Source organism: Clupea harengus, chromosome 19 (genome assembly GCF_900700415.2).
Source record: "Clupea harengus chromosome 19, Ch_v2.0.2, whole genome shotgun sequence".
Classification (NCBI taxonomy): Eukaryota; Metazoa; Chordata; class Actinopteri; order Clupeiformes; family Clupeidae; genus Clupea; species Clupea harengus.
Window position 1 is genome coordinate 10,004,827 of NC_045170.1, and position 24,628 is coordinate 10,029,454.

The 24,628-nt window shown below is 49.0% G+C and overlaps 1 protein-coding gene across 20 annotated transcripts in view; it reads left to right on the plus strand.

Moving 5' to 3' along the window:
* The window catches only part of ptk2aa (protein tyrosine kinase 2aa), a 92,107-nt gene that overhangs the window by 22,130 nt on the left and 45,349 nt on the right, over positions 1-24,628 (plus strand). For all 20 annotated transcript variants that reach the window (XM_031586624.2, XM_031586616.2, XM_031586617.2 and 17 more), the window contains exons 2-4: positions 3,405-3,431; positions 19,925-20,154; positions 24,183-24,349. In XM_031586624.2, the coding sequence (XP_031442484.1) occupies positions 19,957-20,154; positions 24,183-24,349 (365 nt within the window). In that variant the 5' untranslated portion in view covers positions 3,405-3,431; positions 19,925-19,956. The remainder of the gene's footprint in view (positions 1-3,404; positions 3,432-19,924; positions 20,155-24,182; positions 24,350-24,628) is intronic.

Here is a 24,628-nt window from a genome sequence, read left to right on the forward strand (position 1 = left end):
CTCTCTCTCTCTCACACACACACACGCACATGCGCACACACACACACACACACACACAGGCACACTCACTCTCTCTCACACACACACACACACACACACACACACACACACCTGCCTCTGTCCTTGTCAGCCAGACCCCCCCAGTGCTCAGCACTCTGCTTTTAGAAGCGGGTGTCTCAGCAGTTCCCTGGGGCTGGGGTCAGAGGGGGCACAGGTGTCCAGTGAGGGCCGGCTGGAGAGAGTGCGTCTGGGCCACATGGAGAGAGTGTGTCTGGGGCGCAGAGGAGCTGAACAATCTCCCTGCATTCTACCTTTTAGAGCACGCTGTGCATTCTACAGCCACCTCTTCTGACTGTAGTGTGATGATGACAGCGTAGTTAGACACAGTATGTATCCATGTTACCACCCAACCCCACCCTCCACACACACACACACACACACACACACACACACACACAAAGAATTTGACATGGTCCTCAACACATGAAGAGAGGGGAGGCGACAAAAAGGGGGAAAAGAAGAAGTCATCTAAGGACAGGCCTGGCTGAAAGTGACAAGACAAGAAGTCTGGACAGGACAGCAGCCGCTGCGGGTGATACATGGCGCCTTCCTGTCACTGTGTGGATATCCAGCGCTGCACGATAATAAAACACAACGACACTGTGGCCACACTTTTCATTCAGCTATGTGTTTCTCTCTCTCTCTCTCTCACACACACACACACACACACACACACACACACACACACACACACACACACACACACACACACACACACACAGACACACTCACTCTCTCTCACACTCGCTCCAGTCCACTTGGATAATGTATCACCTCTTCAGCCGTATATCATCAATGAGCGAGTGTGTGTGTGTGTGTGTGTGTGTTTGCGGTCTCTCTCTGTGTGTGTGTGTGTGTGTGTGTGTGTGTGTGTGTGTGTGTGTGGGGAGACAGCTTGAGGAGCAGGTGTTTGGGCCCCGGCCAGGCTTGACAGACAGGAGGCTTTGTGGGGCAGAGTGCAGGGCTGGGGTAGAGAGGGGTGGGGTAGAGTGGGGTGGGCTGGGGTGTAATGGCAGCAGACAACACAGAAGCAGTGGCAGTAACGGCAGACAAGCTCGGGGGTTGTGGTGTGAGAGCCGTCCACAGAGGCCAGACCCACAGCTCTGCCAAGGGGAGCCTGCAGGGTTACAGCTTAAAGGAAAGAGAAAGGGAGATGGAGTGGATGGAGGAGTCAGAAAAGGAGGAAGATAAAGGTATAGATGGATGGGTAGATGGAGGGAGGGAGGGAGGGAGGAAGGGAGGAAGACAGAGATTTCACTGGAAGACGGGAGACATCAAGGCAGCAACCATAAGGGTGGAAAGTGGCGCAGTGAGTGTTGCGCAACCATCCTAGTGTGAGGAGCGTGGCGTAGACGTGTCTGTGGTGATCAGGCCATTAAACATTCCCCCGTCTGATCCTCGCTGATGCAGTGGAGCATATGCACTAAAGCAACACAGAGGTGACAGAAGTCCATTAAAGGCAGCCTGTGTTGATGGACACAAAACCAGTGAGCCAGTTAGCCAGTCTTAATCCCTTAAACCATGGACAGGCAGTCAATTCTAACACCACCCCCACCACACGCACGCACACACACACACACAAACATGGACACACACACACACACATACACACACGCCTCTCACTAGCATTCTCATGCAGATTTGACCAACCCCACTCAAATGTATTGATTATTGGGCTCGCTTTGCACACAAAAGCTGGTGACTGGTGCAGACTCGGAGGGGGCGTACAGTGAGACTAGAGCAGCTCTCTCTCTCTCTCTCTCTCTCTCTCTCTCTCTCTCTCTGCTGGGACTGAGGGAGCCTGGCCATGTGTTTGGGTTTGTTGAGCTGGTTGCTTTATGTCAGCCAGGAGGGGGGGGGGTCACAGAGCTGGGTCAGCCACGTCACTCTAATTAAACCATTAGGCCTCAATTTCAGAGGCTGGACAATAAGCAGAATCAGCCCAGCTGTGAGAGTCGGCGCACAGGTCAGAAACTGCATTTTTTTGTCGTGTGTGTGTGTGTGTGTGTGTGTGTGTGTGTGTGTGTGTGTGTGTGTGTGTGTGTGTGTGTGTGATTTGATTCTTGTTTCATCCAGCCCATCTGGGGCTTCCCCATTCACGCACGCATGAGTTAGCGAGAACAGATGCTAGCTCTCTGAAGCTTGTTTGTGCGCAACAGTACGCAACAGAGGTGTGTGTGTGTGTGTGCAACAGCAAGGGTCTACTGTTCTAACTGGAACGATTATTTTGAGATACTCCACACCCAGGGCCCCCTCAGTGCCTGTCCTCTCTCTCATACGTTGTTGTTGTGTTTATTTGTTTGCGTGTGTGTATGTGTAGGTGTTTGTGTTGAAATGATGCAGATAAACAATAAGAGGCCTGTTTGCTCGGAGGCAGTGGAATGAGAATGACCTCATTATGACTCCCCATCATATGGCGCATACAAATTTGACCTCAATTTCACATTCTTCTAGCCCGACGCCCGTCTCCCCCCGAATTGCAGTCAGATGTGCGGAATTTCTCCATTTTTATATTTGCATCTGTGTGCATGGACTCACTAGAGTGGATACGGGACACGGGAACTAACCTCATTGCATCCATGAGATCTCTCTGTCCAGATAGGGGATGGGCTGAAGCCCAGTGGTAGTGCTCGGGCATGATTAGTGGCCTGTGGTGCTCAGGGGAAATAATAAATGGATCTGTGTCATCGGCGCGTTCACATAGACATGACAAATGGCCAAATCCTCATTTCCTTCCCTTTATCTCATGTGGGCGACTCGGCGTTTGTAATCGCTTCATCTGTAATGTACATCTTTTTTGAAGCCCTTGCCTGAAGTCCATGATGAAGAAACTGGTTCTATCCAGTCTGCATATGACTGAGATCATCTCTCTTCTTCCCCCTCACTCCCCCTTTTCCTGTCTCTCTCTCTCTCTCTCTCTCACTCTCTCTCTCTCTGTCTCATTCTCTGCCCTTTTCTCTCTCCCTCCCTCCTTCTGTCTCACTCCCTCTCTACCCCGAGTCACATCATCTCTGATCTAAATGCCACTGAACTTCCCCTCTCTGTGCTGTCGCTCCGCATGTTTGTCATTGCTGGGCACTCTGATGCCAGCCTGAGTGCCAGGTGCCAACTGCCAGCTCTCACAGCCAGGGGGCGCCGCCTCTCCAAGCCTGGGCAGCCTCTGGGCACTCCCTCAAGGATTACCACTGACCCACAAAACCACATGCTGCAAATGTGCTCAATCGAATGTGCTGAAATGACAAACTGACCTGTTTTTTTTCTCTCTCTCTCTCTCTCTCTCCTGTTTTTCTTCCCCTCCCCCCTCTCTCCCTTTCTCCTTGCCCTCTTTCTCTCCTCTCCTACAGATATTTCACGGATTTCCTACTACACAGGTGAGTGAACCGTCCTCTCGCCAACTGTCAAGCCCATATGTTCCCATACACCACCCATTTTCACAGGAAAACATGTTAGCATGTTAGCATCTCTCTCATAGGCCACACTGTAGCTACATGGCTTTCTCACAGGCGGGCTGATGGGAAGGAAAGCAGTAAATCACGCTAACTACTCAGAGTGTGTGCTCATCATTCCCAACATATTGAGGCCATAAAGAATTTCTTGTCTTGCCAAGGGTATGAGTGTGACTCCCACGGTGCACACACACACACACATACACACACACACTCATAAAATGTATCCCTTCGCCGTACTGGAAGAAACCTCCAATCCCTCAGCACCTAGGGTGAGAGGAGAGAAGCCTTTGAGAGCCTCTTCCAGGAAACAGACTCCCTCTGCTCTCGACCCGGCTAGCTCTGCCGAGCGGTACGTGACGCAGGATGGTCTCATTAATATTTACAGCAGACGGCTTGTTTTGACGGCGACGGCTGTCACGGAGCTGCTCGCTCGGGTCTTGAAGCGAGCGTCTGTCTGGCCTCCGCTTCCCTGCGAATCAATTTCCGTGCTGATGAAGTGGCTCTCCGCCTTTTCTGTCATTATCAGTGAGGAGAGGAGAGGAGAGAGCCTCGCTGCTCCTCTAGTCATATTCATATGTAAATATGATGGATGTCACTACACAGAGATTGCTTTTCCCATAGATAGGCTATATTTGTGTGTGGGTGTGTGTGTGTGTGTGTGAGAGAGAGTTGTTATGAGTGTGTGTACAGAGGAGTAGCTATACTCTTTCTCCCATGTAGTCATACTCATTCGTGGGGATGTGGTGTTGCAGTGGTGGTTACCGTCACTGCCTTGTAAAAGTGTCTGTAAAATACTTGACATTTACCTTTACATCTTGTGTTTGTGTGTGTGTTGTAATCGTTTAAATCCATCATGTAGAGCGGACATGATGTGTTGTGGCGAGATCTGAGAGTGAATGTTTCGTCTGAGGAGAACTGCTGTGGTGAGTCAGTGTGGTTGTGCAGGCTTCTCCTCGCCATTTAACATTTATTAGTGAACTCTGTGCCTCGTGTCAGGACCGAGGCTCCATAGCCATCACTTCTCGGACGGATGAAGTGCTCTCATGCGATCTTAACACACGTCTTTCTAGCGCACCACCTCAAATGTGAAGAGATGAAAGCTCTCCCTGTTTAGCCTCTTAGCACGATGGAAATAGTGGTTCATGAGCCCTAATTTTATTTGTGAAGGGGGAGGGGGAATCATTTACTTTAACGATGTTATGGTTTCTTCGAAATTGGGCCAGATTTTTTGGAGACACTCTGTTTTCATGTTGAGAGGCTGTGTCAGCAGCTTATTACAAAGCGACACAGTTTATGGTTGGAGTTTTAAAAAGAATCTTCAGTAAAATCTTAGTGTCCTCTCAGTGGCCTGTTCATGTGGAACGGCCTTGGCAACTTCTGTGTCCCTGACTTCACTTTCGTGATTGGCTCCCTCAAGAGCACCGGACGTGTGTGTGTGTGTGTGTGTGTGTGTGTGTGTGTGTGTGTGAGTGTCACAGAGACTCGAGGACCTAAACAAGGTCGCCGTGGCCGGCTGAGCGCCAAGCAGCCCCTGTTCTGTCCTTGCGAATGGACCCAGTTCCCTCTGCCCCCTCTCCTCGCTAGACCCCACTGCCAGCGTAATGAAGAGTAATTAAGTGCCTCGAGTCGTTAAACGAGTCATGCTCTCAACCTTCACAGCCACCTTCCTCAACCACCTCAACTTCCCGGTATAGCCATTCGTTTTTACAATCTTGGTGATTTAGAGCCACACATACAGGAATCTCTACCACTGCCACCACCCCCCACCCCCAAACACACACACACACACACACACACACTCACACACTATCCGCTGTGCGACCTCATTGAAATATGACACTCCAACAGACACACACAGCCTCTTCCCGTACCTTGCGGATATGTGATCTCGCCGGATGTGTGTTTTGTGTTTGCGTCAGCACGTTTTGCTACGCGTTGAATATTCACCTCACCTTTAGCTAAACCTCGAGCCGCCGCCCAACCACATACCCGCCTCCTCACCTCATCCTCGCTCTCTTTGAAGATCAAATAGTTGTAAACGCCTCCATCTCATCTGAGGGCCTTCGCCGCCGGTGATTTGAAGAAGGTGCTCGCCGTCGCTCATGTTAATCTCCGCCATGCTCCCCCTCGCTCCCGGCTAAATTGCCATCATTAGTGTGGGAGTCCTAATTAGGATTTCAAACGATGCAGCGCACTGTTATGTAAATGATTTATTAAGATCAAGGAAGACTAAATCAGTAATCCCCCCTCCTCCCTGGCCGCCCCACCCGCCCCCCTCGCCCCCCTTGCCCATCCTTGCCAGTCTTTCATCTGGGAGGCCAACATGCCAGGGTGAGGGCTTCCAGCGGAGCAACGACCTCTCCGTTGTGAGGGGTGGTGGGTTCAGGGGAGGGCGGTACTGTTGCGGGGTCTCCGTCTCGGGAACTGCGAGGCGAGCCTGTGCTAGGCTCTGGTTCCGAATCTCCCGTGATGAGCGGAGTGAGGCGTGGTGTGCTGTTCATGGCGGAACCGCAGAGTTGTTAACTGAGAGACCAGGCAGTCTTGTACATGCTGATGAATGTAGCGAATTCAAAAAGGGGATAATTACATATAATATGTGCATTCTATAGCATCTGCACTGCGCTCTGTGATTAAACGAGTGTGTGTGTGTGTGTGTGTGTGTGTGTGTGTGTGTGTGTGTGACGGAGGGAGTGAGAGTATGTGTGGAGTCTTGGGTATAGATTACAAAAATGTACTTCTACATGCATTGTCAACGATAACAATGGAGTCTGACCTTTTAAGTCGTAGTAGACATCTCTTAAGTCATATCCCCATTTAGAGTCTCTCCAATGTCTGAAATTGATCCATTTGTAACCCCTTGATGCCAACAGTGAAGCAAATATCCGTTAAAAGCCACGGTAGATGTCATACAGCTTTGATCATAAACAGCTCATAATCACTTCTTTAGATCAACACCATAGGTCACTCCAGATCCTCTCACCCACGATAGAGAGAGAGAGAGAGAAACCGCACAGATTGTATCGCTCCATAATTCTGTTATCCCCCTACCTCCGTGTGACCGACTAATCCAGGTAAAGTGTTCACAGCGATGCTCGGTGCATGTCATGTAACGCACGCGACCCCCTTGATCCTGACCTTGGGCTAGACTGTGAGCCCATTAAACAGGGATATGGAGATACCATTAAGGCACGCGGGGGGCTGACAGCAAAGGTCAGTGGAGCGGCAGCAGCTGACATGGCAAAGCAGGAGATCCGGCAGACAATGATGATGAGGATTATCACCTATATAACAGATAAGATGGAGGAGGTCGGGGAGAGTGTAGATGGCCCATGCCAGTGGCCGTTACCTTGGAAACACCTTAGGTGACAGCAGGGGGAGTAGTGTGCAGCGGAGCGTCTGTGTGTTTCACTGTCAGTGTCGTGTCGGGTGACGGGTCAGTCATGCAGGCACGAGGCACCAGAGTTTATCTGCAAACTGCACGGAGAGACACGCCTCGTCTCCGAGTCCTCCGTTTAAGGGGACGACGCTAGCAGTGGTGGCTGAAAGGAAGCTTCCAGGCAGGCAATCAGCGAGTGTCTGCTGGGGAACATCCACCATATGTCCTGGGTTTGTTTGCTTTATCTCCCTCCTTCCCCAAGGTGCGTAGACGCCAGGGTAGGGAGGGCGCTTTATTTCCCCCGGGGTGAGGGGCTGGTTGTGGAGCTGGTTGTGGAGCTTTACACCCTCTTTGTCTCTCTCTCTCTTTCTCTCTCTCTCTCTCTCTCTTTATGAGGACAGGCTCTGTCCCTCTGTACTCTAGCTGTCGCCTCTTTAATTATTGACTCTACGCTTCACTAAATCATACAGTCATTTGCATGTGTGCGTGAATGTGTGTGTGTGTGTGTGTGTGTGTGTGTGTGTGTGTGTGTGTGTGTGTGTGTGTGTGTGTGTGTGTGTGTGTGTGTGTGTGTGTGTGTGTGTGTGTGTGTGTGTGTGTGTGTGTGTGTGTGTGGGAGTGTGGGACTGACAATCTGTCGTCTGCTGTGTTTGGAGGCGCACGCGTGCGGCAATGCGGGCGGAACCCCTTGTGCCATGTAAATAGGCTGGGTGTGTGTAAAAAGGGCCTTTTGTGTTTGTGTGTGTGTGTGTGTGTGTGTTCGGTGTGTGTGTGTGTGTGTGTGGTGGAGCAGTGGGCCGGATGTGAGGGGTTTGTATGGGAAGAGCACCTCTCCCTCCCCTGGGGTTTGCTCCCGGAGCCACCTTTTGTCTGAGCCAGCACCACGCTGCCCACTGTTAGGGCCTGCATGAATGCCCATCAGAGCGGCCGTGTGTGTGTGTGTGTGTGTGTGTGTGTGTGTGTGTGTGTGTGTGTGTGGTGTGTGGTGTGTGTTTGTGAAAGGGAGAGAGAAAGTGCAAGTAGACAATAGCTGAAGTGGCTTCATACACTTGTGTCTTACCCGCACACACTCATTCTCTCTCTCCCACCACACACACACACACACACACACACACACACACACACACACACACACGCCCACGCCCTCTTTCTTCCCCGCCAACCACACTGACAAAATATCTAAAAGATGTGTGATTGCTTCATAATCCAAACTGCCAACCCAACCCTTATTTCCTTTTATCTAAAAAACACATTTTCCCTCACCATAATCCCACATTTGAACTGCACTGATCTTTTCTGAAAATTCAGAAAATGAAAGAGACAAGGAAAGAATCTGAACAAAAAAATATCTTGAAAAGAGAACCAAGTGGATGAGTAGATTATTCCCCACACAGACCCTTAAGCGTGTTTTTAATGAGGCCTTTTTATGTGTGTGTGTGTGTGTGTGTGTTTTGTGTGTGTGTGTGTGTGTGTGTGTGTGTGTGTGTGTGTGTGTGTGTGTGTGTGTGTGTGCGCGTGTGTGTGTTAGTCTTAACTCGAGCCACTGAAGAATGCTATCAGAGTGGCATTTCCCTTCTAGGAACGGCGGTGGTTCCAGACCATGGGGGCAGAGGCTGCCCTAATGCCCTCCCCATGTTATCACTGACTTCCAGGGATTTACTTCAAATGGACGTTTTAGTTTGCCACTGTGGCTTTTATTGAGTTTGTCGTAAGCTGGAGAGAGATCCCCTGGTGATAAACCATGATTGGCTTTATGGCGCAAGCTGTCCCTGTGAGTGTGTGTCCCCTCCACGCACGCACACACACACACACACACACACACACACACACACACACACCAGCATCTGCTCTTACCCCATTCAACATCAGAACGAGGGAGAATGTCAGGCACATGTGCACACACAGACATGAACATTGGCAAACACAATAGAGCTGCTGCGAATTGACAATGCAAAGGAAGGAGGCGTTTCAGGCTACATCTACACTTATACTGTTTTAGAACACATCACTTTTGCTGCAGAGTTTTCGAACCCCTAAAACAGAGACCTCTGGAAACACTGCTGACCTCATAATAGTTTCAGTTTGAGTGTGGATGGGCAGAAACTTGCAACTTTGTTTGAAAAAACGATGACGCAGACACCAATTCTCGCTTCCTAACTGGGTCTTATCAGTCACGAAATAGCCTTCCCTGATTTGACACGCTCCTATCATGTGACCCTTTTCCAGAAGGTTTCTTCCCTTTTGAGGCTTGTGGTAATGGAGATTATGTTTGATACGGAGCTAAAACGCCCGTCTGGACAGAGATGGTTTTTCGTTTTAAAATGTCATTTTGAAATAAAAACGTATTTGTGTGGACGTAGCCTTAAAGAACACACTTGCTCTCTTTATGACACACACAGACACACACAGACACACACAGACACACACAGACACACACAGACACACACAGACACACACAGACACACACAGACACACACAGACACACACAGAGCTTTTAGCTCTGCATCTGGTCTGACCACTCACCGAGCAGCCAGAGAACCAAAAGGACAACCAGCACAACAGCACACAGGCCCCCCCCCCCACCCCCCCCAATAAAAAGCGTGTGCACACATACACACTTAAATCACTTAAACCATGTGTCAGAAGCAGTCCATATCATATGGGTTTCTTTTGTGGGGATGCGGGGGGGTTGGGCCTTCTGAAGTGGAGTGCAGGTTATCGTGTTGCAGTTGTGTGTGAGCTCATCCCTCAAACTGCAGGATGCCTGAGGAAGATAGGGGAGAGGAAGATAGGGGAGAGGAAGAGGAAGTCAGAGCTGCCTATTCGTGGAAACATAGGCTGGTGCCACCAGTCAATGCCATCGACCCTGAAGTGTAATGTTATTGATCGGGGCTCTTATTTTGACAGACACTGGATATCCCTGTCTGGTGGTGGTGGGGTTGGTGGTGGTGGTGCTTACAGGTCGTCATGGCAACAGTTGAATTTGAGGAGCCTGTCTGTCCATGATGAAGTAACTCTCCTCACTTTGATCCCCCTTCCAATGCTGCGGTGGAAGCCAGCGCCCAGACAGACACAGAAAAGCACACACACTGCCCTGTGATTCACTATGACTGTGCTGGTCCAGGCTCTGGATACTCTCAAACACCTGCTTTAGAGTTACTAGTCGAGTCTGCAGCGGTGACGCAGTCATATCCCACCACTCTGACTGTACTAGGCCAGATATGCCCCGCTGTCAGACCGCTCTGCGTCTGTCGCCATGGACGACCAGACAAACACTGAAGAGGCGTAGACCCTCTCAGAATTCAGCACGGCGGCTAAATGCTGATTTCCTCTCGTGTTTGTTTTGGGTTGAATAGAGAGAGAGAGAGAGCGTGACAGACACTCTGACTTGTCTCAGGGTGAGAATGGATACTCACTTTGATTCCTTGAGTGAAGGAGTGAAAAGGCGTTTAGGGGGCAAGGGGTATTGTGCCAGATGCATTGTGGGATAAGTGCAGAGAGAGAGAGAGAGAGAAAGAAAGCCAGAGGGAGAGAGAAAGGGGGAGTTAGAGAGATTTTGGGGGCTGGTTACTGTGACAAGGGTCAGCACTGATTTGCAGCTCTCTTTTGGACCAACACCAGTGGGCCTCAGCATAGCCTCCGTCAATAGGAATGGCAGGGGGGGTGGAGGTGGGGGGTGTGTGCATGTGGTGAGGGCGGTCTGATTAGCATATTAATGAGACTACTACTTGCTTTAGGCCTTCCCCCTCCACTCTTTTGGATGCTACCCCGTCCCCCCCTAACACAACTCTTTTAGCTGAGCTCTCTGTGCCCGACCAGCAGTGCACGAGCTCAGTGCACATGTGCTCCACTCCCTCCTGTCATTCCTCTGCTTCTCCTCTGCTCTGCCTCCACCACTAACCTGCTGCTTGCATTTGTATTCACTCACACACTCTTCACTCACACACTCTTCACACACACACTCTTCACTCACACACTCTTCACACACACACTCTTCACTCACACACTCTTCAGGGTTTTTTTTTTTTTTTTTCCTCTCCTGCCTGTTTTTCTGTGGCGGCGCTTTTCTCATTTACTGTCTCTGTGCGTTTTGCATGCTCAAAGTCTCTTTGGAAATTGCTTCCAGTCTTTGTTATTTGTTCTCGTTTCTTTCTCACTCTGTCGTCTCTCTCTATCTCACCCTTTTGTTCTCTCTCGCTCTCTCTCTGTCTCTCACTTTCTCATTTTCTGCTGCTCGCTTACTGACCCCGTCTCCTGCTGACATACTCTCCTGGTACACACTCAGTCCAGTGGCCTTTCTGGTTTCTGCACTGTAGTGGGAGGGAGGAAGGGAGGAGAGACCGATAGACAGAGAGAGAAAGGGAGTGAGAGAAAGAGAAAGAGGGCTGGGTGTCAGAGAGGGCTGTGGTTGCCGGGCGCCGGGGCAGGATTAATATTCCAGGGCAAGGCTCGCGGTGGGAGGCTTATTCCCAGCCTCTGCTCTCGTCGGCTCTCTGACAGGCTCAATCAGGCTCCACTCTGCCACCCCGCTGGACCTCTCTACCCCTCAGCAGACGGAACAAACTCCCAAAGGAACTTGTAAACATTTTTTTGTAACGGAGCTTCTACAACAGGAACAGCAGTCACTTTCTATCATGGCACAGGATTGGATTGAGTGGATTCACTGACTGATCGTGCCGTGTGTGTGTGTGTGTGTGTTTATGTGTGTGTGGGTCGATGGGACGGTGAATGCAGGGTTCGGGTGGGATCTGCGCCTTCTCTCTGATCCCCCTCAGTTTGGACTGCAGAGTGGAGTGAACACTACATTTGAGCGTGCGTGTTAATTTGAGCCGAGTGTTACTGTGTGAGCCGCAGCAGTAGCGCGTGTGTGTGAGTGAGTGTGTGAGTGTGAACAAACACGTCGGTCCTATGCGTTTCTGTGAGAGTGCCGCTGGATGCTGGCCAACAGCGGTGGCGTCGGGAGCGGAGGGACAGCCGGCCGGCCGCATGGAAGCGATCGGCTGCAGCCCCTTCCCCATGTGCTGGACCAGAGGTACACCTGCTCTCATCCCTGCTTTCCTCCCGCATCTCCTCTCTTCTCCTTTCATCTCCTCTCTTCTCCTTTCATCTCCTCTCTACTCCTTTCTTTTTCTCGTCTATAGTCTGCCCCTCCACTCATCTTTATTTGCTTAACCTGGTCTTTTGTACTTATTTTGTTTTTTTACTTTTTTTTAAAACTTTTTTTAAAAACTTTTTTTACGTTTCACTGTAGTTCTCTGTCTGTAGTTTGTGTTTCCTCTCTTCACCCCTATGCATTGTCAGTGTGTCTGTGTCAATGCTCTTTATGGCAGTGTGTGTGTGTGTGTGTGTGTGTGTTTGTGGAGGTTTGGGTGATGTAGTCTGGCTGTAGTCTTTTCATTACTGACCGTAGATCAGTGTCCCACAGCTCCTGAGTTTCTTAGCTGTGAGTGGATGTTATATCCTTTAGGTTTTTAGTGATCGTGCTAAAGGTTCTTGTACCAACTGCAGATGGATTTAGCCTGTTTGATGCATTGATACAGGTGTGTGTGTGTGTGTGTGTGTGTGTGTTTGAGAGAGAGAGAAAGAGAGAGAGAAAATGGGGGGGGGGGGGCAAGGGGGAGTGAGCGATTTGTAAATCTGTCGTGCTGAAGACATTTTGCCATCTGTGCGCATTCATTTTCTCAACACAATGGCTCTATGCACGTGTGTGCATGATGGTGTTTTTGTATACTTCCTCGTATGCTTCCTCTCACTCTTTCTCTTGTCTATAATGATTTAGTACTGACCAATCCCAGCTTTAACTTCAGGCACTTGCACCTGCTCTTCTTGGTTGTGTGACAGCTGAAAACAAACGAGCTTGATCTCACAGAAAAATAAAGGAACCTTTAGAAAACTGAGCCGAATCATTGAAGCAGCCTGCTGTCAGAGGTCTGATTCCCAAAGCATATTTCTGATCTTTATTTTTTTAATAATAAAAGGATGAGTCAGAGGCTCGCAGTCTGCTGCGCTGTAGGAAGCGAAGACAGTTGGTTGGTTGGTCGGCCGGCGCCGAGCTGCTTCCTTGGCTCGTTAGTCCGCCGCTCGTTAGCAGGCTGAGACCCACCTGGGCGATGCTTCGTTCCCTGTCACCTTGGCCCCACGCTATGCTGGGCTCCTCTGACATCCTCTGCTGATGAGGGAACACGATGGCACTCAGCCACAGTCTGTCATCACATCTGCAGCAGGGATTTAAGGCTGCTGTGTGAAAAGCCACAGCATTAAGGAAGGACCTTTATATGTGTGTGCACGTGTGTGTCTATCTACTGTGTCTTACCATATCCTCTTTTGCTGTTCTGGCCAGGGAGCCCAGGGTGAGCTGGGATATGTAATTCAGCCCTACAGGCCCCTCTATACGCCCCCCGCGCGTTGCATGGTTCGTCTTAACGCCGCAGATCCAGAGATTAGACCGTGCTGTTTTTACAGCGGTGTAATGGATCCTTCGGGATGCGCACACCGGCTTTCCCGCTAATGGCCCCCGACCACGGGGGGATTTCCATGATTTATGCCTGATATCCCAACATTAGGGCAGAGTTCTCACCAGCGACTCACATTTAATGGTCTCTGTGCTCCTGGGTGTCGCTCGAGACACTCTGACCCTGGATCTCTTGGTTTAACCCGATACCAAGAAGTCACTCAAACATGGCCTCATTTGGTAATGGAAGTCCTGAAATCCATGCCGTAATGGGAACCATAATATTATAGCGCAATGGTGACAACATAACAACATACTTCAAGCTGCATTGCTGAATCGTATTTGATAGGGAGACTAATGAAAGTCTACAGGTTCTAGATGGTGGCATTGTTTACACATTCCTGTGCCATAGCTCATTAGAGACGGTGCAGAAGGAAGAGTGAAGATAGTTGGGTGGATCTCCTTGCAAGCACGTAGCCCCCGTGTGTGTGTGTGTGTGTGTGTGTGTGTGTGTGTGTGTGTTCTGGTCTTGGCAGCCAGGGCTGGCTGTCGTGCTGTGATCTATGGGAGCTAGAGGACCCGTGTTTCACCAGTACACAAATCAGCGTTTCCTGAAAAGATAAGCTGTGAGGCCCACCAGGCCTGATGCAGGCAGCAGATTGGTTAAAGCTGCTTAAAGGCCTGATATGTTTTTATATGTTAATGTTTTTGAGGAATCAAGCACAGGCGACCACCCCCACCCCACACTGCTAGTGTGATCATGGAAATATCTCCTTAACTAATTGTACTGAGTGGGTCTGCTAAGTGGATATTTCTTTGTATCTCTCTCTCTCTTTCCCCCTCCCCCTTTCTCGCTCTCTCTCTCTCTCGTTCTCTCTCCCCCCCCCCCCCCTCTCTCTCTCTTGCGCTCTCTCCCTCTATCTCACTCCCTCTCTCTCTCTCTCTCTCTGTTTTAACACTCTGGACAAACTGGATGCTCTTTTGGCAGATTGAGAGCTCTCCTTGTTTGGTGAGGCGTCAGGTTAAACCCCTTCCTCTTGAAAAAGCCCTCCCCCTCCCCCTCTGGAGGCCCTGCTTTTGTAAACAGCTCAGCGCAGTGTACAGTAGCCAGACTGGGGCATGGGAGTTTACATAATCTCTGCTACTTCCCCAAAGCGGTGGCAAACAAAAGCTAGAACAGAGTAGAAAAACCCTAAACTCCAGCGCCAGGTTCTAAGTGATCTCTTCCTTTCTCCTCCTCTTCCGTACTCCATCACTCTCTCCATCACTGCAGCAATCAGATACCTCTGGGCGAGGCCTGTCTCTGCTGCCCCATGTTTGCTCATGAACAGAATGCTGTTTTGTTTTGTGCGGAGATTCTGCATGTTTCTTTTTTTTTTTTTTTATGTTGTTTTTTTTTTCTCTCCTGCAAGCCTCCCAGGCTGCTGCCTACTCGCCAACTTGGCACTGAGAGCCAAGTCCCTCCCTGAATAAATTTCAATAAATCTGCAAGTTTTATTCGCGAGCGAGCCAGCACAACTCTCTCCTTCGGCAGGGTAGTTTATGCAAACACAGGTTCACGCTAGGTGCGGGGTCGAACACTCGTCAGGTGGGTAAGCGGCTAATCTGGCCCGAGGCATGGATGCAGTAGGCTGGTACGCTGTTTGACTGGCAGCCAGAACATTGTCCGGGTGGAGATTATATAAGCCCACAACCCCCCCCCCCACCCCCACCCCCACCCCTCGGTGACCGAATACAGTCTGTCAGCATGGGGGATGAGGGGAAGATCTCAGTCACACACAAACACAGTATGTACTGTACACAAACAACAAACTACTCAACTTACTCAACATACACACGTCATATACTGTACAAATACCTTTAAAGTATGTATGTACACACACACACACACACACACACACACACACACTCTCACACACACACACACACAGGCTTAAAGCTTAAATATCATGTGTTGTCGTTACTGATGAGCTGATCTGTGGGTATTGGAGAAACATGAGTGATTGAGGGCATGGCAGGATTGCGCTCCGTGACACAACCCATTCCTCTCTGACCCAGTAAATGTGATTGAGTGACAATATCCTTGTTCCCCTGAGACATTTATTGATGACAGCCCCCACCCCCAGCATACACTCACACACCCCATGTTATTTTGGTTCGAGCCAGTGGTCCTCAGTCTGCTCGCTCAGCAGTTTGGGCTGTCCAGCTTGTGCCTGTCTGAATTGTTTTTTTTTTGGCTCCGCTGTGTTCTGTCAGGGTGCCATGCCGTTCGTCAGTGATGCCTCTCTTTTTGTCACTGGATGGCGAGAGCTTCTTTTGTGTGCCACCATGGTTACCCTGCTGCCACGCAGAAAGGAGACGCCACCAAAAGTGCCATCCGATGAGAAATTTCTCTTCAGGGATATCCAGCTCCCTTCGTCCATCACGTCCATGCTGTAGATGCTGTCCTGGGTGCCATGATTTCCTTTCTGGCAGATGACTCATGAAAAATTCATTGTAAGGTTAACTACATCCCTAGTTTATTAGCCATCAAGCTGCCATGCCATGGTCACCTTTTCCCAAATGCATCATTACACACATACAGAGAGACAGAGGGAGCGACAGAGAAAGAAACAGAGAAGTAAAGAAAAAGAGAGAGAAGTACAGAAAGAAAGACAGAGAGAGAGAGGTACAGAAGGAGAGAAAGAGAATCAAGAATTACACTTTTTTTTCCTTCAGGAGCTTGAGCTCTTCCCCTTACTGTGAGAATAATTCCTGGGAATAAGTCTGCACCCAGGCCAATCTCCTTTAATGTCTTTAGCGAGCTTACTAATGTTTAGAGCTGCTCCCAGGCGTGTTCCAACACTGATCTAACTGGGCTCAGACGCTTGGTATTGTCCAGCTTCCTGAGTTTCCTGTACAGGGATTCTGTGTGTCTCCTGGTAAAAATAGCTCTTTTGGCTTTGCAATTTCAGGCAGTTTACATTAGCCCCTTGAAAAAGGCACTAGAGTCTTTCATACTCCTAATGGAACCTAATACAGACATACAGTATTTCGCAGATGTCAGTTGCACGTCCTGCTCCAACCTAATATAGAGACTGGGATATGTGATCAGCTCACAGGGAGACTACTGGAGCTTGTCCTCTCAAAACCAGATTTGTGCCTCATTAATTTCAGCATTAATGGCTTTCATGTAATGAGCTCATTTTCTGGTGTTCAATTTTTTAAGCGACACTGATGGATTTGAAGAGCCCTCCCAATTAACTCTGAAAGAATTTTAAAATTGTATTTTAAGTTTCCATTTTTGCTAAATGTTCTTCTGAAATGTTGCATTTTAAGGGTTAATCCTCAACAAGTGGAGAAGCAAGACCATATAGGCCCCACCCTGCAGCTGTTTACATTGGCCATGTTCCCAGTAAGCCATGCTGGGCTTGTTTACACCTTCAACCAACCAATCAGCGCTCTCAGGGTTTCCTCTCTTTACACCAGATGGCCAATCGCGGGCCTTAATCCCATGCGTGACCACTCCTCCCTCTCGCCTACCTGGGAGGCTGAGTGGAGTGGAGGGGATGGGGGAGTGAGGAGAACACGGCCGCAGGAGAGCTCCATGGAGCCTGTGCGTGACTCATTGTGCGAGAACTCGCAATGACAGTGGGCATTGTGATAGACAGGACATGACGTGTGTCAGAGGAAAGAGGTGTGTGTGTTCAAGAAAGAAAGGGAGAGAGACAGAGAGAGAAGGAAGACAATCAAGCAAAGGTTTTATTTTTTTGCCGTGGTCTAAAAATCCCAGACAGGACACCCCATGAGGACTGCATGAGTCTGACGGCTGCGACGTTGGCTCCTGCTGCCTTAGGAGAAGTCTCCTTCTCCTCCTGTTCTTCTTTGGCTTTTTCTGGGGACGCTCATCCTATGTATTCAGAGGGGTACGGCCGTTTCTCCCCCCGACATTCAAAAGTGCCGTGTGTGTGCTGGCCCTTCATGCTCAAAGGTAGGCAGGAATTCGTCTAGACATAGCCAGGTTCTCGCACAACACTACTATTACCTTCTTGTTACCACTTGCTTTCATTTTTATCGTACCGGGAGTGTCTTATTATAATGTGTAGCTGACGTGTTTTTTTTATTATTATTATTTTTATTATTATTATCTAGTGCTGTATCTGAAGGGCCATTCTCATGATGATGTGTGCTCAGTGTGGTCAGGTGGGTGTGGTTCTCTGTGTGCTCATAATAACACATGAGGGCTTTGATGTCCCGCAGGCCGACTCATGAGCGTCGTGTTTATGAGCGGAAAGGCCAGGCCTGAGTTTTACAGTTACCACACTGTAACATGGTAGTCCAGGGCAGTTTAGGACCTCTCACAGCTTAGCAGTCAGCAGAGTTTTCACATTGGCTATGTTGGGATGAAGTGCCGTTTCAGTTGACATGAGTTGTGAAAAGCTAAAGAGGACAGTGTATGAGCATATGAAGTTCTGTGTGTCTTTGTGAAAGCTAATCTTGGAATACAACATATTTATGTCCATCGGATTGCTAATGCTAATCTCTATGATTTCTTTTTGTGTGAATACAATACAAAATGTATTTAGCAAACCATTATTGGAGGGAATTCTCCACACACACGGAATGCTTAACATTAGAAAAAAACGCAGTACATTTGTCACATGAAAGAGGGTATCTCAGTTTAACTCAATTTATGTTAATAGTGTCATAATTATATTGAGGGTAGAACAAGCAAGCAAGCTGAAAGTGTTTGTGACTAATTGAGATAGTGAAGCATTTGGCAGTGTTGCGTGTAGCCTGAGGGGCTTGTTCACTCCAGCACTGTTCCTCTGGGTGGTTCATATGTCTGGGATCTCCCATTACTGTTAGCATTAGCACGAGGCCCCACAGGGGCGTGTGCACTGGCCGCAGAAATGCGTCTAATCTGTCCCTGTAATGGCTTGAACAAACAAACAAGCTCAATGGGAGAAGGGGCCGGGTGGTTGGGTGGTAGGGGCGGGGGCGGGGGGTGTGGGTGCAGATGACCGGGAGGTATGCAGCTCTCACTGAGACCGGATGGACCCCTCTCGAGGGAGAGCGGCCAGCCCAGGGTTGGCGCTCTGATCCTGGCAGGACATCTGAGAGGGGCTCCCTCTACCCTGCCCAGCCTGTCCCCCCACTCCCATCCAGCAGCTATCATCCAGCACTTGTTGACAGACCCAACCGGGGGCACATTAGAAGCAGCGAACTGCAGAGCAGACACTGTAGACGACGACGATGAGTATCCATGTAGATATAACATCTGTTCGTCGTTCAGTCCTGGCAGTTGCAGGCAGTTAGTCTGAGGGCCTCCAGTGCAGAAGAACTGTTATCTGTGAAGACGTAGGCCATGCCACATCCTCTGTAATTCATTTTTTTCTGGAACTTTATTAGGCTTTAGTGGTGAAAGACCTCTGGTTCCTCATTGCCCACTAATTGGAGTGTGTGGAGTGGCTTTTGTGTCCATATCTAGTAAAACATCACAGTACTTTCACTCACATCAGAGCGCACTCAGACTCAGTCTCTCACACACACACACACACACAAACACACTCTCTCACACACACACACACACTCACACGCACACACACACACACGCGCACTAATCGCCCTTTCCTTATGACGCTTCTGGAGCCACTGTGCCTCATGAAAATGAGTAGTGCTGACTCTATCGAAATAAGGCTGTGTTTATTTTTACCCTGCACACTCTCCCTCCCTCACATTCTCACCCTAAAGAGTCTTAGACTGGCGTCACACACACACACACACACACAAACACACACACACACACAGGCCTGCGTGCCAGGCACCCATCAAACGTTGGCCTTTTAAGCTGCAGACTTGATCCCTGTTATGTTGTCACCAACGCGTTTTTTTCCAACAATGTTTTTGCACAAAGGGACCCTTTGGATGTGGCTGGGCTGGGGATCGGGGCCTGTCATGACCATATCACATGCTACAAAGAGGTGCAAAGATCAAATGGCTGTGGTGATTGGTTATGTGTTGTACACCATGCCCAAATACTGCTGATTTTAATGCATGTTTGAGCCACTCTGAAACCGCCGCGAAGGAGACCTGATTCCGTCTCAGTGGCAGATTCCTTGGGCTCAGGTTCAGAGAGAGAGAGCGGGTTCAGTAGAGTGCAGATAAACGGGAACCTTTTGATCTTTAGGGAAGGTCACGCTGTTCTCTGTGCTCTCTCTCTCTCTCTTTCTCTCTTTCTCTCTCTCTCTCTCTCTCATGTGTGCAATCACATTTGGATAGGTTTCCCTCCTCGTAGACGGCTCTCACTTCAGAGCAGGTGCGATAGGGGGAGGGACAATTGAGAATTTCACACCTCGAGTCCCATCCACATTCTGCCTTTCACAGTTGTAAATCCTGCTATCCACCATGCACTCACGCTCAAAGACACAAATCACACGTGAAAACAGAGGTGTGAAGGTGTCAAGAAAGCCAATTTTCAACAGTTGTTCTTCTGTAAGGTGTTCAATATTCCTTACTTACCATATCCCTCTCTCTCCCTCCCTCTCTTTGTCTCTCTCTGTCTCTCTTTCTCGCTCTTTATCTCTATCTTCCTGAACTCTTGAGCAGAATATGACAGACACCTAGCACACAGCAAAGGCATGGCGACGGCGGCGTACCTGGACCCTAACCTGAACCACGCTCTGGCCGGGGGGGCCAAGTCGCGCCTCAGCACGGGGACGGAGCGCGCCCCGGCGGCCCCCGACAGGGTTCTGAAGGTCTTCCACCACTTCGGCGACAACAGCGAGCACAGCAAATGGTCCAGCAACATCAGGCACGGAGACGGCACTGATGTCAGGGTAAGAGAAAGCCAAAAAATGCCCTGTGTGGGAGGGGTACGAGGTGGGGTGGGGTGGGGTGGGGTGGGGTGGGGGGGTGTTCAGTCAACTGTGAAGGGGGTAAAGAGGTCAAGCACACCCCTTGATGTGTGCGTATTTTCCTGGCTCACTCTGTCTCTCACTCTCACTTACCCACTTACTCGTACAGTCACTCAAAAGGGCATGAATAATTGACAGGATCGAGGCGCTTGACTCGGTTAGACACTGTACATGGATGTTCCTATCGATCGGAGTTGCGTAAGGGGAGCTGCGATCTGCAGTCGATTGTGCCTGCTGTGTCAATATTCATGCTTTGTCACAGAGAGGAAGAGATCAATCCTCTAGTTGTTGGCTAATTGGTGAACTGACAAAAAAAAGTTGTATCGGCAGGGAAACTGGCTAGTGTCAATTTCCTTTATGGCTGCAGTGTGTGGCACTGGACTGTTCCATGGACTTATTTAGCTGTTGTTTTGGTACTGTGCTGAAAGTGTATCATGCCTTAGCCTCTGAGTATTTCGGAACATTTATTAATTAAGTTAGTCACACACTGAAATGATGGTGGAATTTTGCCTTGATAGATCAGAGGCCATGGTAAACAATGCCAGACTTTTTTATTTTTTATTATATCATACTGTATCTCATGTATTCCTTTCTCAGGAATAACAAGTCGCTAACAACGGATGTCTTTTTTTTACTCCCCCCACTCTTTGACGGTAATCATCATAAGTATCAAGTTTATTACCATCATTGGTCTCCAATTTCCGCACGGGTTAGAAAAGATGGATGGCGGTCTCGTGTGTTGGGAGGCAGATGCCGTATTGATCCACTGGCTCAGAGAAAGGGACTGCTGGGATCAGTGTGATATCCGCTCCGAGGATAAACGCACCGTTCCCAGACCGTCCCCACTGAGGTCTCACGTATCCCGGAAATCCTCCCAATATCATCTCTATTTATTTTAATAGACATCTGCATTTCTTTGGGCTGGTTCTGTAACTCCACTGTCTGGCTGCAACCTGTTTTGTATTGTGGTGTTTGTGCCGCGGCTAGTTATACTTTGTTGTTGTTGTTGTTGTTGTCGACCGACTGAAGGGACAGTGTTGGAGTGAAGAGGAGAGAAAGACCCAAAAGGCCTTTTGTCACGATTAACTCCATTACATGTCGGGTTTTTCCGAAGAGCTTTTGCTAAAGGAGATTTGGCAGTCCTCCAGTGCTAGCACAAAATATGTGGTCAGACCAGGGTCAGACTGCAGAGCTGCCCGGTGCTAAGCTGTCAAGGCACTCTGCTCGAGGATTGGATCTTACTGTATACTCCGATGGGTATATAGGGTTGCTCATGCTCCCAGATCAGATATTGTTTTCCTCGTACTTTGCCCGGGAGGAGTTTTAATGCTGTTTTTCTGTGGCATTGTCTGTGACATTATAACTAGGCACTATGATTTTGGCAAGTAAAAATCTGTCGTCTTCTAAAATTGCATATGTTGTAAAGGCTCAGAAGGGGTTGCTGTTTATTTGTATTCTTAGCGAAGCATTCATAAGATACAATGGGGGCTTGACAAAATACTCTTGTAAGTCTAGCCACAAGCCCCCAGCATGAGGGGATAAGTGGAGTTAAATCTGGGAAGATGAGCCACTCCAATTCAGCATTGTTTCCTCTCCAGCGTGGGGGGACAATTGTATTCACGTTACATGCCAAACCAGCCTCCTCATGGGCAAAAAATAATATTGAATGTCAAATCAAATAATTATCCCAGCAGTGTATACCTACAATTTAAGCCATATGGAAGCTCCGACAACAGAAACTAATCATATATCCCACAGTGGATAATGGCTCCGAAATAGGAGTCGGGTTTGGTGGCGAGATGAGAAGAGGAGGAAGTTAGCTGGATAAGCCACTGTGTGTTCTATTGACAAACCAAGAGCTGAAGCGTTTTTCGTACAAGGCTATATGTTTGTTGTGGATACTGGAGGCACACAAGCTGCACCAGGGGAGCTAGACAGTGATGTATTCTTAAAGCCAACTAAATAAGAGTGCAGTTGGAGGTGGATGCCTGTTTCTGTCTGTGAACTCCAATCTGGCCTGATATTATTAGCATTTTTTGCTAAAGGCTTGTTTTTGTGTTTTGAAGAAAGCACTACTTGATATCACAAACGAAACAAACAAATAATAATCCGGCATTTCAGTCCAACTAAGGATTTGGTCTGTATTTGACAGATAGGCTATTACAACTCTCAACTCCTAGGTCTGATAACTTTGATCCTTTGGCAATCCAAGAGGGTTTTAGGGTCCTCTGGCATCTTAGCGGTCTGCACCATGTCCACTCGACCCTGCAAAGCAGGACAGACAAGGCTCCTCAGACAATAAAGCCTGGACAAAGCCCTGCTCAATATTTAATCATTCTAATGGCAGCTTTGGAGATGACCTGCTCCTCTGCAAAACCGAGATAACAGATCGGCTCGGGGATTGGCCTGGCCCTGTAATCTCCTAAGGGAAGTCGCCCATTGCGACTCTCACATCTCTCTCTCTCTCTCTCTCTTTCCTCCCTCACCAGGGCTCAAATCTTCAGATCATTATTTACTCTAAATGTTAATGTCTTTTTCACAGCGGAGGTAATATTTCATAGGGGATAGTTTGTGTGAAATTCATATTAAATATAGAAAATGTAGTTATCTTTGTGTTGGCCTTCACTAGCAGGCTCAAAGGCTTTGAAACAAAGTCCTCACTTATGAATGAATATAATATATAATAGATATAGATATAATGAATAAAGAAACTGTTCTTAGTAACTAGGCCATTACTTGAAAACCCAGACAATGTTCTAGAGTCAGGTGCCTAATATTCTGGTTTGATTTGAAGTGAAATGTAGCCTCAGCCCTAAGAAGGCATCAAGCGTTTCTACCCCCTTTCCCTTGTACTCATCCTGCTCATTCAGATGTGAATCAGACAGACATCTTCACCCCTGTACCCAACCCCACCGCCCCACCCACTCGCCAACGCCACCCATCCCCCGCCCCAGCCCCAGCAGCTCCCCTGCGCGTGGGCAGCCGCCATTAAAGGGAAACTGGGCCATCTCTGGACCTCGGGGGTACTCCTCGCGCCAAAACAGAGGCATAAATATGCAGAGGCTCCTCAGTGTTGTTTGGGCTGGCTTGCCACTGCCAGTTGTGTCCGGTGTGCACACAGCCATGCACTCTCCCCCGTCCTATGCACACACACGCACACACACGCACACACACACACGCACACACACACACACACAGCCATGCAACCCAACCAAGAACCCCCTCTACCCACCCCCACCCCCACCCCAGCTGTGCCATTCCTCCACCTCGGTGGATGTTCAGTCCCACAAGGGTTTGAGGCCTCCAGCTGGCACAGAGAGGTGTGGGGCTGGGTCCCCAGGTGCAGATGTGAGGTCCAGGGTGGCCCCAACTAGAGTGTGTGAGATTCTCCCCCGTCGGCGGCCATCTTGATTGGGTCGGTGCCCTGGCCCCTGCGCCAACTCTTCCGCGCTTGCCTACTTAATCCCATCAAAGACTTGCTCTGTTGCCAATGCGGGCTCCTCTGTGGTGACTCCGTTGGCAACGGCCATGCCGCCGCGGCGATTGGCATCGCTCCCGCTGACAGGTGCTAAAATCCTGCCCTCTCCCTCCAGAGGAACATCAGTCAGGCGGCCAGAGTGTCACCTGTCTCCACAGTTTAGGATACTTCATGCCAGGTCCCCTGTTCCAATGTGATTTTACTCATGTGGTTCATACTGTGCTTTAAACCATTCATTAAATTAAACCATTTTACCTCCGCTTCTTGCCACTTAGATATTCTGTAAATGTTCACTAGAAAAGTGTGATGTGAAAATGATACTGTGATTGTTGTTTCGGGGGCCTTTGCTTTTGTAATTTAGTAGTCACATTTTCACGGCGATTGTTTGTGCCATGTCTGTTATGCACTTTCACTGATAGAAATATAAATGAGCTGAACACTCAAATGTTTGTTTGTTTTGTGTCCTCCTCAGGGAATCATCCAGAAGATTGTGGACATCCACAAGGTGAAATGCGTGGCCTGTTTCGGGCTGCGCCTCAGCCACGTGCAGTCCGGCGAGGTGCACTGGCTCCACCCGGACATGGGCGTGTCCCACGTGAGGGAGAACTACGAGCAGAACAAGCCTCAGGACGAGTGGAGGTGAGCCCGTCCACAGCACCCCCTGTGATTTAATACTGTCCAGTCTGCCCACTGAGAATGCATCATGACGTGTGTAGTCACACCTGAAATGATGATCGATTGACTGAATACGAGACTGACATTTATTCATTTTATCCAAAGCAACTTTGCAGATATATATTTTTATCACTATGTGGGAAATGAACCCATGATCTTTGTGTTAGCAACTAGCTCTACTCGTTAACCCACAGGAACACATGAAACACTTTGCTTTGTCAAAGCTTTAATGTCTGAGGAGTC